The sequence below is a fragment of the Patiria miniata genome, unplaced genomic scaffold, assembly GCF_015706575.1.
Source record: "Patiria miniata isolate m_02_andy unplaced genomic scaffold, ASM1570657v1 HiC_scaffold_9, whole genome shotgun sequence".
NCBI lineage: Eukaryota > Metazoa > Echinodermata > Asteroidea > Valvatida > Asterinidae > Patiria > Patiria miniata.
Genome location: NW_024037076.1, coordinates 397,901 through 415,992, shown reverse-complemented (window position 1 = coordinate 415,992; position 18,092 = coordinate 397,901). Strand labels below are relative to the sequence as shown.

Here is an 18,092-nt window from a genome sequence, read left to right as displayed (position 1 = left end):
TCGACTATAGACCTTTATCGTGATGCAACCATTTCAGTCGTGTTCCCTGTATCCGATAACAATACTGCATGAATGATAATTTTTTTCGCGAAAAGGAACCAGACAATTTTTTCCTTCCAGCCTCGCTTTGGTTACGTTGATTTGAATGGGAAAAAAATCAAGATGGCCGCAGCATGAAAATGGTCTTTTTATATTTATGTTGGGGTGATAATTGTGGTTCATCCGTTGCTAGATCAGATTCGAACCAGCTAACCGGCCGAATCCGGCACGCTCGGTGGTCGAGTGGCAAGACGCCTGCACTGTACTGCTAAGCAGGAGGTCGTGGGTTCGAGTCCCACCCGGCCAAGTTAGCACGTGATTTTTTTCCCGGGAAATCTTCCATACACTGAGCATTATTGTGCTTACGTCTGTGAGTGAGCGAAACCAATGCCACGAAAAATGTTCACCATAATTCGGAGAGAAATTGTAGCCTTATCATCAAGGCTACACTAATGACTACGACCGTTCTCCTTTCCTTGAGTATTTTCAGTGCATTATACATCGAGTCCGGTTAACTGCACATAGCAGTTTAGAACGGTGTAGTGTAGAGATTCGGACTCTATAACAAAACAGACTCATTGGTTGTATTGCGCATGCCTAAGTGAAGAAGGGTTAGAATCCATAATAAGGTAAAAGAGACAACATTTCATAGGAGTCCAAATGTCATTGGACACCGGTGTAGTGTGAAATTTGGACTTTATATGAAAATACGAATTTATTGCTTGTATTGCGCATGCAAGAGAAAATAATTAGGACAGTGACAGGTCACGTGTGCGGGTTAGGGTCAAAAGAGGCCAGATTTCATGGGAGTCAAAAACTGTATATGACACCGACGTACGTAATAATGCACGCGCACAGTCCGTTTCTCGAGTACTCACCGTGCAGCCGCGCATAATGAATAAGAAAATACATGTATATGGTTAAGTTTTCTGTGAATATCCGCGTCGGGCTAGGTGACTGCAACACATTGTGGGTAGATTGATTAATCGCACCAGCGCATCACTCTTAGTGCGCGGAAACTAAAGATCAGTCGCATTCGCAGGTGATGCCGAGATAGCAGACTTTGTTGTTGCACCACGGCGCATGCAGCACTGGGGTCGACCAGCCCCGGTGTATGTACCGCGTTCTTATAAGTGATTTTCTCCCGGCGGACCATGGGCTCCGGGTCTAGCGTTGCTTCGGCCCGCCGGCTCAAGGGGCGCAGGCAGGGGAAGGTTGTGGACGTGGCCGCGCTGAAGGAGTCGGCGTTCCGGAATCGCGAGATCAATAAAATCATCGAGGAAGATCGGCAAGTCATGAGGAAGACGGTCAAACTTCTCCTTCTGGGTAAGTTGGATGATGAAGTCTATAGTATCAATCCATTTTGAGATACGGTATATTTAGATAAATACAAAAAAAGTTTATACCCAAAACTCAATAGGGCTGTTTCATTGTGTCTACAATATCTCCCCTAAAACAAACGGCGAAAGGGAAATGGTATTCGGAAAGTGTTGGGAAATGATTTGTTACCCGACAATAATTGGTATAATTAATTTGAGTGACATCTCCTAACTTTGGGAAGAATTTGTACCAAAAAGGTGAAGGTATAGTGGATATTTTTTTAACAACGCTTGGCAAGAGATCAAGCAACAATAAATAGTCCAATTCGTGAGGGTTTTTCCCCGGCATGCGTGATTTCTAAGATTGAATTAGGCATAGTATGCAATCACCATTGTGTCTGTATGGGTGTACGTGCATGCATCTAGTATGTATGTAAAATATGTGGTATTTTGATTAAAGTTACAAGGAAGTACTCTCATTTCTCAAGATTGTCTTTGATTTTCATCAAATTCAGGCAATAGATGTACTGTGGAACTCTCCATGTAAGACTGATTTTTAAGGTCACATAGTCAGGTCAGAGGTCATCTGAGGTCAAGTTGTAACATTGGCTACAAAATGTAAAATTGGTCTCATTTAAAAAGTTGAATTCCGATTGGAACCAAAATTAAGTCATACATGCAACATGGCAACCTATATATGATAATGATGTCAAAGGTCGAACACCGAGGTCAAAGGTCAATCTTTAAAGATAATCGCGAAAACGTCAGAAATCGGGGGACCCTTTTCTGACCAGTTTATTAGTTGATCCTTTCATTCCTGGCCAAAAGAAAATCGAAAACTTCGGCTGCATGTGTAAGAACGATGAGATTTCTCATAAGAATGTGAAAGCATTGCTAAAGTAGTGTTTACCGGGTACGTCTGCGTCATACTGCACTTATAGTGCGCACGCACGTACATGTAGGCCTATGGGACACGCTCGCTGAAGCGCCTAAAAAGCCATCCTAAAAAGCCAGTCTGCAGTCTCAATCTCATCGAAAAGCCAAGAATCTACTCGGAGGTTTTCCTGATTGAATTATCTCCTCGCCTTTCGAGGGGAATCTGTCAAACAGGACAAGAAATCCAATCACTCCTGAGACATCTACTAGACCGCCATGTTCATGTTTTTCGAGGTTTTCTTTTGTCGGGGCACAGTGCAATCTGCATTGCCAGGCAGTCGATGATTGTCCATGTTCTCACGAATGTCCCCAATTCCACTGCATGCAACTCAGTCGAAGCTGATAAACCTGATTGGGTTTTTTTTCTGGGATATTCCTTTGCTCCAGTTTGTTCGCAGTACCCTTTCACACACCAATAGTAACATGTTGCCGTACCAAACTGTTATGTCAGATTGAAACCACCCAGCCAAACTCGGCAAGCACGGTGGCCGAGTGGTAAGACGTCTACACTAATAAGCAGGAGTTCGTGGGTCTGACGGTCACACCCGAGTATTTCTCGCAAGCACGCGGCCATAAAATTGTGAAATCACGTAGGTTTTGTGTGCGTGGTGGGCATAGGCATAAGTAAGATTTGAGGCTTCGCATGGTGGAGATACTAAATAATGAAAGGTTTGCGGAAACACCATGTGCGAATAATTTCTCAACTGAGAGAATCGGGTTCTGAAAAGAACCAGAGTTATAAACTCGACGTTCCAGTCAGTATGCTCTGACCGTCTTCAGGACATGCTGGGCATGTTTGAAACAAGGACAATGTCTTTCCACACGATTTATTTCCTCAGAATAAGAATTTCTTGGCATTAGCCCGATTGTGAAGATCGTCCCGATTATTCCGAAGCGACTTTACTTCTCAAAACCTCGACACGGTAGATACCCCCCCCCCGTGTCTTGTTTTTTCTCACGCGTGAAGCATCGTGTGTCCTGACCTAAAAGTACAGTTGCACAAGCTGGAACGTAAGCCATACGCGTGTTTGTCAGCTTTCCAAAACTGTGACGCGGTTTTTGCAGCCATACAGTAAAGGATCGACGGAAAATAATATGACCAGTGTCACAGCCAATTTCTTAATGTGAAGTAACTTGACACAGAAGGAATCAAGCTAAATCACCTGAAATGCTTGCGTAGCACTTTCAACGAGTGCTTTTTGAGTGTAGGAATACTGATAGACTCGCAGTTGTCAAAACGACTGGCAATTAATATCAAACTGAAGATTTTTAAAGGGTCAATGAAGTGAATTTTTCTGAGAAACACATTTTGTGCTACTTTCTACTCTTCTTAAAATGTATGAAAAGTATTTGACATCCCTTTTTGGTTTATTTTATTCAAGTGCGCTTCTTTAAACATTAAGAATTTTCTATGCTTTTTGGACAACTGAGGGCGCTGTTGCCGTGATGTCATTTTAGGGAGACACTTAGTTTAAGGGTTTTGCGTACAGTGAACCAAAAGATCTGCTCATTGATAACATTTATGAGAAAGGTTTCCTCATTGGCTTACTGACATGCACTAACACAACAACGAATCACCGAAGAAAAGAGAATTTTCAATAGCAAAATATCCCAAATTCTGGCAACTTTTTGTGCACAAATCAATTGCCACATTGAGGTTTCTGCCTGATATGACATCACGCTTTTGCTCATGAATATGGAAATTTGCATTAGCATAAAACCAAAAAGGCACCAAAATACCCTTGAAAACGGCAAAATGATAATTGAAAATAGGTTAAATGGGACACAAAGGCGCATTTTCAAGAATTACATAAACAAAAAATACATTGCATGGGCCCTTTAATGTACCGCACATGTTCGTGCCGGAAAACTCGGAGACGGAGTCCTAGCTAGGCCAAGTGTTTATATTTTTTTGAATGCTTTAACAGCATACTAGACAATCTTGTCTTATAGATGTTATCGACTGCGCGAAGGCCGGACATTAAACTCCGCCTGAAGTTATTACCAACGGCTGCCGACAACTTATAATCGGAACTCAAACGAGACACTTTAACTCTCTACTCTAGCCGCTCTAGCGATCTTCAAATGCGACAGCAGAAAATTGAATTCTGATAAAGAAGCGATTAGACAGAAGGCCAATTTTAAACCCTGTGGTTCGTCAAGGCCTGTGGCCATATAACAGGGAACACGCATCACGGTTTGTCACCAACCTCGTCCCCAGGGTGTCGAGCAATACGCGCCCACCACTACCTGCTCTCTCACCCTGGTATTGGATCATTTGCATGTGCAAGATTTTTGAACACGTATGCAAATGAGGAACAGTCTGGTGCCTGGATATGCGTTACACATTAGCGTTTGTTTTTGTATGCGATGTCTGGGGTAAAAACAGAGTCAATTCGTAGCAGCGCGAGCATGGCGTGAGTTACGAAAACACGATTTTTGAAATCAAACTGTTACGATCTTATCGAGACAACATGCAGTATCATATTTTATATTAATATGAGCAAATTGGAAAGGAAATTAGTATTTTCGAGAAGGCGTGGACGAATGATCGCGAAAACACGTGCTGCACGTTGTGAATAATAGCACCAAGTACACGATAAAAATCTATTACTAGCCAATTGCGGTATCCAATCAGGATACAGGAAGAAAGTTTCCTATCCAGGGTTTACTATTGGAAACGCGGTTGGAAATAAAGTAAGCACTGGGGACGAGGTTGGGTTTGTCGCCGCTTCAGACATCAGTCGATGGAGGAAAGGGTATGGCGCCCTCGAGCGTTTGATGGAGATGTAACATGCGTCCTCGTGCAAATGATGAGGCAAACAAACTGCGCTTTGAGTTCTGTGTAATTGGTTTATTTTCAGCAGTCGTTTCTCGTATTAAACAAAACAAAAACAAGAGCATTAGAAAACATGACTCCATTTTTTCGAATGACAGAGTAATTTGGCCTCTAATTCAGTTACCTATTATACTCGCCATAATGCGTATTGGAAATCGACTATATTTTGAAAAACGAAAGAGAGAAAAATATTGAACGTATTGTTCGTTTGTTAGACGACACAAATATTTTCCCGTAGGTATTACGTGAAGAAATAAAGAAATATTTTTTTTATTTCGGGATATGCTAGATTTACCTGCAGGGCTAAAGTCAATTCTGATAAAACACTATGTCTTGATGCACGTAGCTATAGTTTGTGTTATGCATCCTATAAAAAACATTCTGCAGTAAGTTGGTTGTGTGGGAAGTGGGTTTCTATCCTCATATAAAATACGAATTGTCAATAAAAGAATTTAAACAAACGAACAAGTATGCTATACTTTCTGCTTGGGTCTTCTACACTTCGTACGGTGCCTTTGTTGATGCTTTGGGGAGGGGGTGGGGTCGAAAGTTTTAAAACGTCTGTTTTAACAGGAAGGTAATAATTTTTTTTAAATTGTCCCTATTCACGATAGGTGCTGGAGAGTCTGGCAAGAGTACATTCGCAAAACAGATCAGGTGGGTTTTATTTTCTTAACTGAAATAATTATCAGATATTTTTTATTAAAAAAAAATTTATCGCTCCTGTTTCCCAGCAAAAAGGGGGACAACAAGACATGGTGACAAACATTTTCGTTTTTCCTCTTTTTGAAAGTTGATGACGCATTATAGTTCATTTCTCAAACATTTGTTTTCAATTGTATTGCAAAATCGTGGTAAAGTGTCTTGCCCAAGGACACGTACACGTTTTAGCCCAACTATTGTATTGCCATTTGGCCTGTAGATTGATCCACCACGGCGGGTTCAGCGACAGTGAACGAATGGTGTACAAGGCGGTGATCAACTCCAACCTCATCAACGGAATGCGGGACATCCTCGACGCCATGTCGATGCTCGACATTCCCTACAGCAACCAAACACGACAGGTAATAACCAGGTTGATCGACGAGCAATCGACAACTGACCGAAACATCTGGTTCGATCAGAAATAAAGAAGGAGATCATATTTTAATAGCAATATGCATTAAAATTATTCTCAGCGCTATGGTAACGGTCGACATTACTTTCAGCGACTAAATGCGACAGGCAGTAGCGAGATTGACCGACAGTCGACAATCGACCGAACCATGTGGTTCAGAGAAGATCACTGAATTCTGAGAATTATTTATTAATAGTAAAACAATAATTAAAATTGTTTCTGACGCCACGTTGAGGCTCGACATTCCCTACAGCGACCACAATATTAAGCGGCGGTCCCGCGTTCCAATCCCGCTGCAATCATTGTCTTTGTGCAACCTATAAACTTGCCACAGATGGACGAATCTATATTCAGAGCCCAGGCCGAATTGGTGGAGATGGGCACCTCGGATGTGACACAACTACTGGCAGACACCGTCACAGACCTGTGGAGAGACCCAGGGGTGCAGCAGTGCTACGACAGATCCAATGAATACCAGCTGCTAGACTCCATCTCCTAGTAAGTTCAATTTTTATTTACGAACTAGACTCTATTCAAGTCTGAGTATTATTTCTTGCATGTTCATTGTGAATTTGTTCTGTTGGTTTCTGTGTAGTTTTGTAGAGAACGTCTATCGATTGGCTGAGCCGAACTGGTTACCCACAGATGAGGATATCGTGCGGTCCCGTTTACGGACTTCCGGGATCATCGAAACAAGATTCCAGTTTCGTGGACTTACTTTCAGGTAAACAAAAGAAAATTGTAAAAAAAAATAATCCGGCAACCACAATTAGAGACATCACTGAGATGACACTAATATAAAAGACAAATTATGTGCTTTTCATTAGTTTTGGTTCATTTCCAATAATAACACCACTCGAAATCAAGTGTAAAAATGCTGAAAACCTTAACTGTTGAAGTTTCAGCTCAGTTGGATATTACACATAACATTATTTGGATGGCGATTTTTTGGAGGCCTATTTGAAAATGTATCCATGATAGCCGTTAAATAAACTCAACTTGAATAAAAAATTAAAAGGAACACGTGTGCAGATCTTTATCATTCTGCCACCATTGCATCCTTGTTCCCTGTATCCAATAACAGTCTGAATGATAATTGTTATTGTGCAAAAAGAAACCAGACTATTTTTCTTCGAGGCTCGCTTTGGTTACATTGATTTGGAAAGGAAAAATCAAATGGCTGTAACATGATAATGGTCTATTCTTACAGACAGCGTGGCTACAAGATAACGCCTAGGGAGACCGATTCACTGTCCATCAACCTCCTTAAAAAAGCAAATATTGTGACTTGGGAATTTTTGAAGCGGAAGATATCCGGCAACGTCCATTAAACCACTCATCTGGCCGGAAATTGAGACCGGAGAATTGCCCTCTCATGTCCCCAAGCTGTGAGCGTGGGTTTCCTGCAAGCAGCAGAGCGATATTTGCCGAGTGAATTGGGAACATCAGAGAATTTTTTACAATTCCAAACAAGATGATGAATCAAAATTGTAAAAGAAATGTCGTCTCGTCAGGGAAATTTTAGCGGACAAGTATTCGAAACTGATATCCCTTCAGGAATCCGAGTAAAATTAATCCTGAGATTCAGCCGATCGAAGTTGTCCCGGCCATTTTGTTTTTCCCTTGGCGATGTGAAACACGCCGTGGGCATGATCTGATAATGTTTGTGGGTTGGTGGGTAGATTGGTTGGTTGTGGACAGTTTGTTCGGCCATGTGTATTCCTGCAACTCGAGTATTACAGCTCTGCATTCGAAAACCAGTTTCGAAAAAAAAACACTGATGCGCTCGTGTCTAATTTGCATAGTTTTGCATATTAAATCACGCCCCATTCGGGTCCACGGACGGTGCTGTATTAAAGCCGTCTTCACACGTTACCCAGCCGCCGTGGGTTGTACCACTCGGTACTTGTTTATTTTTTGTTTCACAGAGCCCCGTTGATGTACTTAAACCAAGCTTATAAACTGAGAGATGTCGTGGATATTTCTTCATTGTTCTCTTGAAGAATCGTTGGTTTCTCTTTACGAAAAAATGAAAAATAAATTGAACCCAAAATGTACCCGCCATATGCCTACGCTCATGACTGACACTGTCCGCATGATGTACAAGTTTGCCATTAACACCCCCCCCCCGTCTCAGGGCAACGAGCGGGACTATAATCAACAATTTCGAATAAGACACGAGTGCTTTTAAACCTGTCGAAGAGAATTTCGGCATTTTCTATCAGAAGTAATTTCTTTCGGGTCCTTTTTTGTGCATTGAAGGACCGGAGGCATGACAATTATAGAGTAATAAATTGTCAACACGTGCCCCAAGTTTGAGTTAGACTTGAAAAAGCTCGATTGGTACATCAACTAGGCTTGATTTGCTTGCTAATGGAGGGGGGGGGGGCGTGAAATGCGGTGTGCAACAGTCTTGAGTCTTCATGTTCAATTTGTGTGTGTGGACGTCTCGTTATCACACTAGTCTAGCGACGGACTCCTTTCCTTTGTCTTAAAAGCAAGTTGAGGTCAGATTGTTATTGGTTTTAAACGTGTTTTGTTTTTGTTAAACAAATATAAACACTTTTATTGAGATGTTGTTCTTTCTTGAGTTTAAACTTATGCAGTGATGAAATCAGTAATTGCATGCCCGCAAGTCCATTGATTAAAGGGTAATTGAACAAGGAGGGCGCACTACTATCAAAAGCGCCCTCAAGAGGCGGCAAAAATTGGCGCACACAATTTGATGATGTTAAATGAAACGTGCTGTAGTCATACGGCCACTATTAACATGTCAGATATGTCGCAAATGTTGCATTGTTTGTCTTTTCTGTATCCAGATTGTTGGATGTCGGTGGACAGCGGAACCAAAGACAGAAGTGGATCCATTGTTTTGATGACGTGACGGCGGTTCTCTTCACCGTGGCCATCAGCGCTTACGATCAAGTGTTAAGGGAGGATAACCACACGGTAAGAGGCTAGAGCACAATGTCATAATAAGCCACTTCCGTATTCCAACTTCACATGTGCAACATCAAGATTCGACGATATTTTTTTTTTCGGGATAAACGCGGCATAAAAAAAATGTACACAAGGCTATGAGGGACGTGCTAACCGAATCTGCATTCTGTGCAATTTTTTCGTGCAATCGAAAACAGATGGAAACTTTCGTTCGCTAAAAAGTTTGGACACACAAGACACCAAAAAAAACCACTTCGCTGTCCAAACATTTTTTTGAATTTTTTTTTACTTCAGAACTCGACGATCTTTTCAATTTTACTGGTACCCCGCTATGCTTTTGCACGCATACGATGAAACGTTTATCCCGAAGACAAAAATCGTCAAATCTTAATAAACACATTATGCGCAGTCACGTGGTAGTTAGAATACTGGAACCGGCTTACTATAAAAGGGGGATATTTTGAAATGGCCAAACAGAAAAAACTATAATCTTGAAAAGAAAATGACAGCAACAGCTGTCCTTGATGGCAAACACCCACGGCACAACCACATAGGCCTATGAGATAAAAACTAGTTCGAGACTTCGGGATTCTCTACACTCTGTATACAGGCCTTTATCGAGTATAAGGATTAGAGTATGACAAACGAGTATTGAACCAGACTTGTATACATCTCTGTCCACATTCCTTCCACCAGACTAGCGAAGTTGGACATGTACCAGTCTAGTCTTACAGGCTTAAAATAATAATCTGTGGCTTTCCTCTCAGCTGCAAAAAAAGTAGAAATACGAAATAAAAACAAAATTTGTGTGTATAATTGGAAAGGAAAATCAAACGTGACTGGTAGGCTTATACCAAAGATTCAATCTTTGCTTTTTGGTTTTCCGGCAAAAGAAAATGGAGAGTGATATTTGCCGAGTAAAGTGGCAACTACAGAGAATATTTTCAATTTCTACCCAGGAGATGATTCAAAATGATATTTAAAAAAACAGTGATTTTTTCGTTTTCCTGTGTCTTACGTGGAGATACCACTCAACAATTTTCAAGCTTTATTTTCAAGCTGTGGCAGTGGCCAACCACTGTGGCAAATTATGGAAGGTCAAAATTTCAAAAATAAAGAACAGTTATACATGTTGCCAAACATAGGCTATCATTGGTAGTTGAAAATACAAAATAGCCTACCAAGGCCATCAAAGAAGCAATACAAATACCTATTCCTTCCTCCATGGTTTACATCATGAGGATGTTAATGCAATGTTTTGCCAAAATCTGTTGCCAACCGCGGCTTTAATTTATGCCCTTGTGGCGGTCCATACAAAATGGCGCTCAGTGTTTACACACAAACTAGTTTGGTTCCCAGACCAAAAGATTCTGACTAATTCTAACTAATCTTGGGTCAGGTAACCGCCACGGTAACGAATGAGTCGATAATTAATATTCAATGCTTGCATTAAAAAACAACAATGAAATTTGATGACGACTTTTTGCATCAAGTATGCACTCGGATCGTACGAGGGGTGAGCTTTGCTGCATCTTGTTGAATCTGACGACGGTTACCTATAGGGGCATTCCGAAACTCAGCATCGTCTCCATTTTGACTTCGCCTGCTATTTGGGTCCCTTACTTTGGAGATTGCAGCTCAACATAAGACAAGTTTTTTTTTACAGAAATATCAAACTGTATGATATATTTTATGATGCAAGTTATTTTGTTTTTTTTATCGGAAAAGAAAAAGCTTTTAATGATTAAGCCAAACGTGGCAAAGGAGGCTTCCTGACCTACGATATAAAGTCAGGGCGTCGGGGAATTGTCAGGTCAGGGAACCAGACTACAAACAAACGAAAGGTCTCTAGTGATTTTCGAACTTGAATATAAGCGCACTAGCGCAGCATATGTCACAAATCAACTACATGTCAACCGATAGTTCCTGATCGAACTCTCTCTGTGTTCCAACAACAGTCCCGGATGGAGGAGAGTCTCCTGCTCTTTGCCTCCATCTGCAACTGCAAGTGGTTCACCAAGACCGCCACGATGCTGTTCCTGAACAAATGCGACATCTTTGAAGAAAAGATTCGGCGAGTTCCATTAAAACGCTACTTCCAGACATACAATGGTAAAATAAAGATATTTCCGTTATGCTAAGAGCTAAACACTTTTCCTTTTTTCCTACAAAGTCGTCATGCCTCAACCGTGTGGAGCGTTGTTCTCCGAAGTCAGTCACAAGTCAATCACAAGTCAATCACACGTCAATCACATGTTAATCACACGTCAATCACATGTTAATCACAAGTCAATCACATGTCAATCACAATATCAATCACAAGTCAATCGCATTTCAATCACAAGTCAATCACATGTTAATCCCAAGTCAATCACATGTCAATCACAAGTCAATCACATATTAATCACAAGTCAATCACATGTCAATCACAAGTCAATCACTTTCAGTCACAAGTCAATCACAAGTCAATCACATGTTAATCACAAGTCCATCGCAGGTCAAACACAAGTCAATCGCATGTCAATCACAAGTCAATCGCATGTCAATCACAAGTCGATCGCACGTCAGTCACACACTGTAAACATGTTTTGCAATTTGCATCAGAATTTTGCCCAATGTTGTTGAACATGCCAACTGCCGATACTTTTGGGCAAAATTACCAACGATGTGGAATACCACATCGTTGGTAATTTTCTACCCGAATTTACCAACGATGAGGTAACTTCATACAAAGGTTGGGAAAATAACATTGCTTGACAGAGGTCAAAGTAGAAAAAACTTTCTTCAATCTGGCAGTTTACCTCATAAATCTTGAAAAATTCACCGGAAGGTTTTTTTTTTAGGATTGAGTATATAGGATTGTGTCAGATTGAGTAGGATTGTGTCAGATTGAGTAGGATTGTGTGGGAGAGTGTGGGGTCTCGTGGGATGGTGTGGGTTCGTATGGGATATCGTGTTGGTTCGTGTGGGATCGTGTGGAATCGTTTGGGATGGTGTGGGATCGTGTGAGATCGTGTGGGATCGTGTGGAATCGTGCGAGATCGTGTTGGTTCGTGTGGGATCGTGTGGAATCGTTTGGGATCGTGTGAGATCGTGTGGGATCGTGTGGAATCGTGCGAGATCGTGTTGGTTCGTGTGGGATCGTGTGGAATCGTTTGGGATGGTGTGGGATCGTGTGAGATCGTGTGGGATCGTGTGGAATTGTTTGGGATGGTGTGGAATCGTGTGAGATCGTGAGGGATCGTGTGGGATTGTGTGAGAACGTGTCATATCGTGTGGAATCGTTTGGGATGGTGTGGGATCGTGTGAGATCGTGTAGAGTCGTTTGGGATGGTGTGGGATGGTGTGGGATTGTGTTGGTTCGTGTGGGATCGTGTGGAATCGTTTGGCATGGTGTGGGATCGTTGAGATCGTGTAGGATGGTGTGAGATCGCGTGGGATCGCGTGGGAGTGCGTAGGATTGTAGAGCTTATCCACTATTACTCTACATTATGGGCTGACTATCAATGTTAACTCTGTTCCCACAGGACCGAACGAGGCTGAACCGGCAAGGACTTTTATCTGTGATGTCTTTAAGAAGTTGAGTAACTCCAAGTCCAGACAGGTCTACCATCACTTCACGACGGCTGTGGACAGGTCGAACGTCCAGTTTGTCTTTGATGCTGTCACGGACGTGGTACTGAAAAGCTCCCTCAACACAATAGGGATGTTATAATCAAAATATCCAAACGGGAAACCGTTAGTAACAGACAATTTCGTGTGAGGGCAAACTAACAGCTACCCGTCAGATTCAAACCGCCCAGCTAACACCGGCATGCTCAGCGGTAGAGTGGTAAGACGACTGCACTAGTAAGCAGGAAGTCGTGGGCTTAGAGACTCACTCGAATAGTACTGTTGTGAAATTGCCACTTCAGCTTTAAAACGACAAGGTAACACCAACAATGTTCGGTGGTCGAGTGGTAAGACATCTGCACCGGTATGTAGGAAGTCGTGGATACGAGTCTGACCCGAGTATTCACTGGCAAGCCCCGGCCATTATCATGTTGCAGCCATCTTGATTTTCTCCCATTCAAATCAACGTTACCAAAACGAGGCTGGAAGGGAAAATAGTCTGGTTCATTTTTTGCGCAAAAGGCATTATCATTCAGTGCTGTTATTTGATACCGCAAACTTGAATGAAATGGTGGCAGCATGATAAAGGACAGTTCTTATGAACTTTTAGAAACGGTGTTGCTTGATGTGTCATTAACGTTCGGATGCTTCAAACTCCAAGCTAACTTAACAATTATGGAGTACCAACGGCACTGCTTCTCAAGTTGCCACGGAAGATGAAAGGCATATCGAAAGGAATGCCTTTAAGCCGATTGCAGACTACTTATATTGAAAGATGGAGTCTCTTATCTGTTATCCATTGGTGCGATGTGTCGAGAGCAACTACGTTTTGATACACGATATGCAAATGAGATGGTATCCTGTAGCAAGAAGGAAGCAGTGAGTTGTCTTCCTAGTACTCGACTGCTGCCAGTGCAGTAGGGATGCGCAATACAGGTTAAACTATTGGAGTCATTTTCATTGGCTTGACGCGCGGATATGAACCCAGTTTCCATACATGGTATGCAAATGATGTTACTTGTGGCCAATGGGACGCAAGGAGTTCTGTTACCGATGCCGGCCCACGTACTAACAGGAATAAGACGGTACAAACTGATTACGTATGGAGACAATATCGTATTGGTGTCAAAATACCTCGTTTGCCAATTGCCATGCATGTTCAGAGAGGATTTAAACAACATTTTTAGCAAGCCTCCTCAAGCATTATTTTGTAAGCATTCGGTAAACAAAATGCAGACACTATTTTCAAGGAAATGTCGGCCCAAATAAAAAATTTCAAAACTGTGTAATGGTGAATACCAAAGGCTAAATAGCGCCCTCAAAGTAAACAGCGCCCTCATATCATATTGGCTCCCAGTCCCTAACGGGGGTGGTAAGCGGTATGATGGCAAGTATATGTTTCATGAATATTTATAACGAATGAAAATGCTCCATTATCTTGTCATTGCGTTATTGATACAAACATTTCGCAGAATATACATATAATTATAATAAAACTATTTTTCAAGTGTAAAATCGTATGCTGTCTGTAAAAAGGACGCTATTATATTGATTTTTATAGGCAAAATAAATAACATGGAACTTAATAAATTTAAAGCATCTCTGATTTTGTTTCATTTTGCCAATCTTTTACGTCTCTCAGAAATTCCCTTTTAATGTAGAACTTCTCCACGTCAAATCTTGGTGTGTTTTTTTTGTGTTTTTTTTTTGGTATTTTGATTGGTGCTCCTCTTGCCCCCGAACCCATTTCTGAGTAATTTGGAGAAAAGTCAATTTGTGGCCAAATTTGATTTAGAATGTTAATTTTTTTCTCATTTCGCAGAAAAGTTAAAATGCTTCAAAATTGCAGAAAAGATGCCCAAGGGAACCAACTACACAAAATTACATTTACGAAAAAAGTTTAGGGTAAAATGCTGCCAAAATGTTATTTTTTTCTTGTAATCCCCCCCCCCCCAAAATAAATCGTCGATTTCTGCTCAAATCTTAAATTTTTAGACGAAAAGGGGGTTAGCCTTACATTTTTATTCAAATTTGACCAAAAATTGATTTTTCTCCAAAAAAAAATGCAGAAATTCCTTTGGAAGTAAGCGGAGCATCAAACAATATTCAACAATAGTCGCCCGTAGCGGTATACCGCTGGAGGCGACCAACAATAGTCGCCCGTAGCGGTATACCGCTGGAGGCGACCAACACAGTCGCCCCTAGAGGTACGTACCGCTGGGGGCGACTCGCCCGTAGCGGTATACCCTAGCGATATACCGCTGGAGGCGACCAACAATAGTCGCCCGTAGCGGTATACCGCTGGAGGCGACCAACACAGTCGCCCCTAGAGGTACGTACCGCTGGGGGCGACTCGCCCGTAGCGGTATACCCTAGCGGTATACCGCTGGAGGCGACCAACAATAGTCGCCCGTAGCGGTATACCGCTGGAGGCGACCAACACAGTCGCCCCTAGAGGTACATACCGCTGGGGGCGACTCGCCCGTAGCGGTATACCCTAGCGCCTGATACCGCTGGAGGCGACCAACAATAGTCGCCCGTAGCGGTATACCGCTGGAGGCGACCAACACAGTCGCCCCTAGAGGTACGTACCGCTGGGGGCGACTCGCCCGTAGCGGTATACCCTAGCGGTATACCGCTGGAGGCGACCAACAATAGTCGCCCGTAGCGGTATACCGCTGGAGGCGACCAACACAGTCGCCCCTAGAGGTACGTACCGCTGGGGGCGACTCGCCCGTAGCGGTATACCCTAGCGATATACCGCTGGGGGCGACCAACAACAGTCGCCCCTAGAGGTACGTACCGCTGGAGGCGACCAACAACAGTCGCCCCTAGAGGTACGTACCGCTGGGGGCGACTCGCCCGTAGCGGTATACCCTAGCGATATACCGCTGGAGGCGACCAACAAAAGTCGCCCCTAGAGGTTCGTACCGCTGGGGGCGACCAACAACAGTCGCCCCTAGAGGTACGTACCGCAGGAGACGACCAACAACAGTCGCCCCTAGAGGTACGTACCGCTGGGGGCGACTCGCCCGTAGCGGTATACCCTAGCGATATACCACTGGAGGCGACCAACAACAGTCGCCCCTAGAGGTACGTACCGCTGGGGGCGACGCGCCCGTAGCGGTATACCCTAGCGATATACCGCTGGAGGCGACCAACAACAGTCGCCCCTAGAGGTTCGTACCGCTGGGGGCGCGACTCGCCCGTAGCGGTATACCCTAGCGATATACTGCTGGGGGCGACCAACAAAAGTCGCCCCTAGAGGTACGTACCGCTGGAGGCGACCAACAACAGTCGCCCCTAGAGGTACGTACCGCTGGGGGCGACTCGCCCGTAGCGGTATACCATAGCGATATACCGCTGGAGGCGACCAACAACAGTCGCCCCTAGAGGTACGTACCGCTGGAGGCGACCAACAACAGTCGCCCCTAGAGTTACGTACCGCTGGGGGCGACTCGCCCGTAGCGGTATACCCTAGCGATATACCGCTGGAGGCGACCAACAACAGTCGCCCCTAGAGGTTCGTACCGCTGGAGGCGACCAACAACAGTCGCCCCTAGAGGTACGTACCGCTGGGGGCGACTCGCCCGTAGCGGTATACCCTAGCGATATACCGCTGGAGGCGACCAACAATTAAACAGTCGCCCCTAGAGGTACGTACCGCTGGGGGCGACTCGCCCGTAGCGGTATACCATAGCGATCTACCGCTGGGGGCGACCAACAATAGTCGCCCGTAGCGGTATACCGCTGGAGGCGACCAACACAGTCGCCCTAGAGGAACGTACCGCTGGGGGCGCTCAACAACCGTCGCCCATAGCGGTATACCGCTGGAGGCGACCAAAAATACGGTCGACCCTAGCGATATACCGCTGGGGGACCCCAACACAGTCGCCCTTAGAGGGAGCTATGGGAGTGCGTTATATTACACGGACAAAGGAAAGCATAAAGCATTGTCCTCGGGAGTATAGTAATTTTGGGCTCAAATTCAAGAGAAACGCTCACCCATTGCATTTTGTTCAATTTCGGCCAAAAAAAGAGAGGAAATTTCTTCAAACCTACAGGAAAGATGCCTGTTAAAGGGAACATTATAGAACATACATTCTAATTTGATCTCTGGGAAAGATGTGCTTTTCAAAAGAAAAATTCCAACCAAACTTTGGGCTAATTAAATAGTTTGTCAACAAAAATAATCGAAACATAACACAAGTACAATCCACACGATCTTGCTGCTTTTAATTCTTGACAAATATATACAATCTTGCGGTAAATTATGTACAAGGTGGAAAAGACACAGTATTAGTGTTAAGGCGTGTTCACAAGTTAAAAGATTAGTAGAGAAGAAAAACTATTTTATAAACATTTTACAAATAACCCGTGAAAGATGTAAGGCATTCAGTATATCAAGTCAGGTTTTTATCATTTCTCAAGCACAGCTGTTATTCCCGTTCATCTCTGTCATTGTCTTTTAACACTTTCTTTATAATTATTCACAATCCAAAATCATTCAGCATCCAATTTCTTTAAATTCCTTTCCCATGATTTTTTTGGGAAATAATGGGAAATAACTGAAATATTCACACATTTAGGAACTACAGGGTGAGTAAAAAAAAAACGATTTTTTTTTTTTTTTTTTTTTTTTATCTAAGTTAATTTTCCCGGAAATAGAAGAGTGCCAAAAAATGATTGACCAGAACTATTTCACGGCTAATCTGAATAAATCATGTACATTTCATTAATGTGGAGCTAAGCATTGCGATTAAAGCACTTGTTTATTGTGTCCTCAATTTATTACCGTTCCAAACTCTTGGAATAAAATTGTGTGTTCACCTCAATGGCCTTCAAGTTGAAGGAAGAACAGCCAGGCAATGATTTCAGGCAACCAGATGCAAGGAGATAAGTAGCTGTGTGCTGGTTATTGTCAATTCCAAGAGCTTGCAACGGAAATAAATTGAGGACACGATGAACAAGTGCTTACACAATCGCAATGCTTAGCTCCACATTAATGAAATTAATGCACGATCTATTCAGATAAGCCGAGACATAATTCTGGTGAAATAAACTTTGGCCACCTTTATTCCATTTCTGAGAAAATTAACTTAAAAAGGGGGTATTTTTTACTCGTTCTGTGCAGTCGACTCTCGTTGGTACAAACTCTGTTAATACAAAATTCTGGTTATAACAAACATAAAGCCTTGGTCCCGACTGTGCATTTATGTGCACATTGAATGGGACTGATGTTCCTCTTAATACAAAATTCTGATATAACAAACAATTTGGCTAGGTCCGA

At 42.9% G+C, this 18,092-nt stretch overlaps 1 protein-coding gene across 1 annotated transcript; it reads left to right on the top strand.

The window, feature by feature from the left end:
* Positions 1-795: 795 nt before the first annotated feature.
* LOC119721028 (guanine nucleotide-binding protein G(t) subunit alpha-3-like) lies at positions 796-14,405 on the top strand. The gene is made up of 8 exons (XM_038190896.1): positions 796-1,365; positions 5,748-5,790; positions 6,056-6,197; positions 6,585-6,748; positions 6,846-6,974; positions 9,070-9,199; positions 11,149-11,302; positions 12,718-14,405. The coding sequence occupies exons 1-8, from the start codon at positions 1,194-1,196 to the stop codon at positions 12,903-12,905; spliced, it is 1,122 nt and encodes a 373-aa protein (XP_038046824.1). The 5' UTR covers positions 796-1,193; the 3' UTR covers positions 12,906-14,405.
* Positions 14,406-18,092: the final 3,687 nt, after the last annotated feature.

What these genes read in the sequence shown, in the direction of transcription:
- LOC119721028 (XM_038190896.1), top strand. Translation starts at nt 1,194, where the DNA reads ATGGGCTCCGGGTCTAGCGTTGCTTCGGCCCGCCGGCTCAAGGGGCGC. An exon ending in ACAGCAACCAAACACGACAG is followed by an intron (nt 6,198 to 6,584) that starts GTAATAACCAGG and finishes AACTTGCCACAG; the next exon opens with ATGGACGAATCTATATTCAG. An exon ending in CTGCTAGACTCCATCTCCTA is followed by an intron (nt 6,749 to 6,845) that starts GTAAGTTCAATT and finishes GTTTCTGTGTAG; the next exon opens with TTTTGTAGAGAACGTCTATC.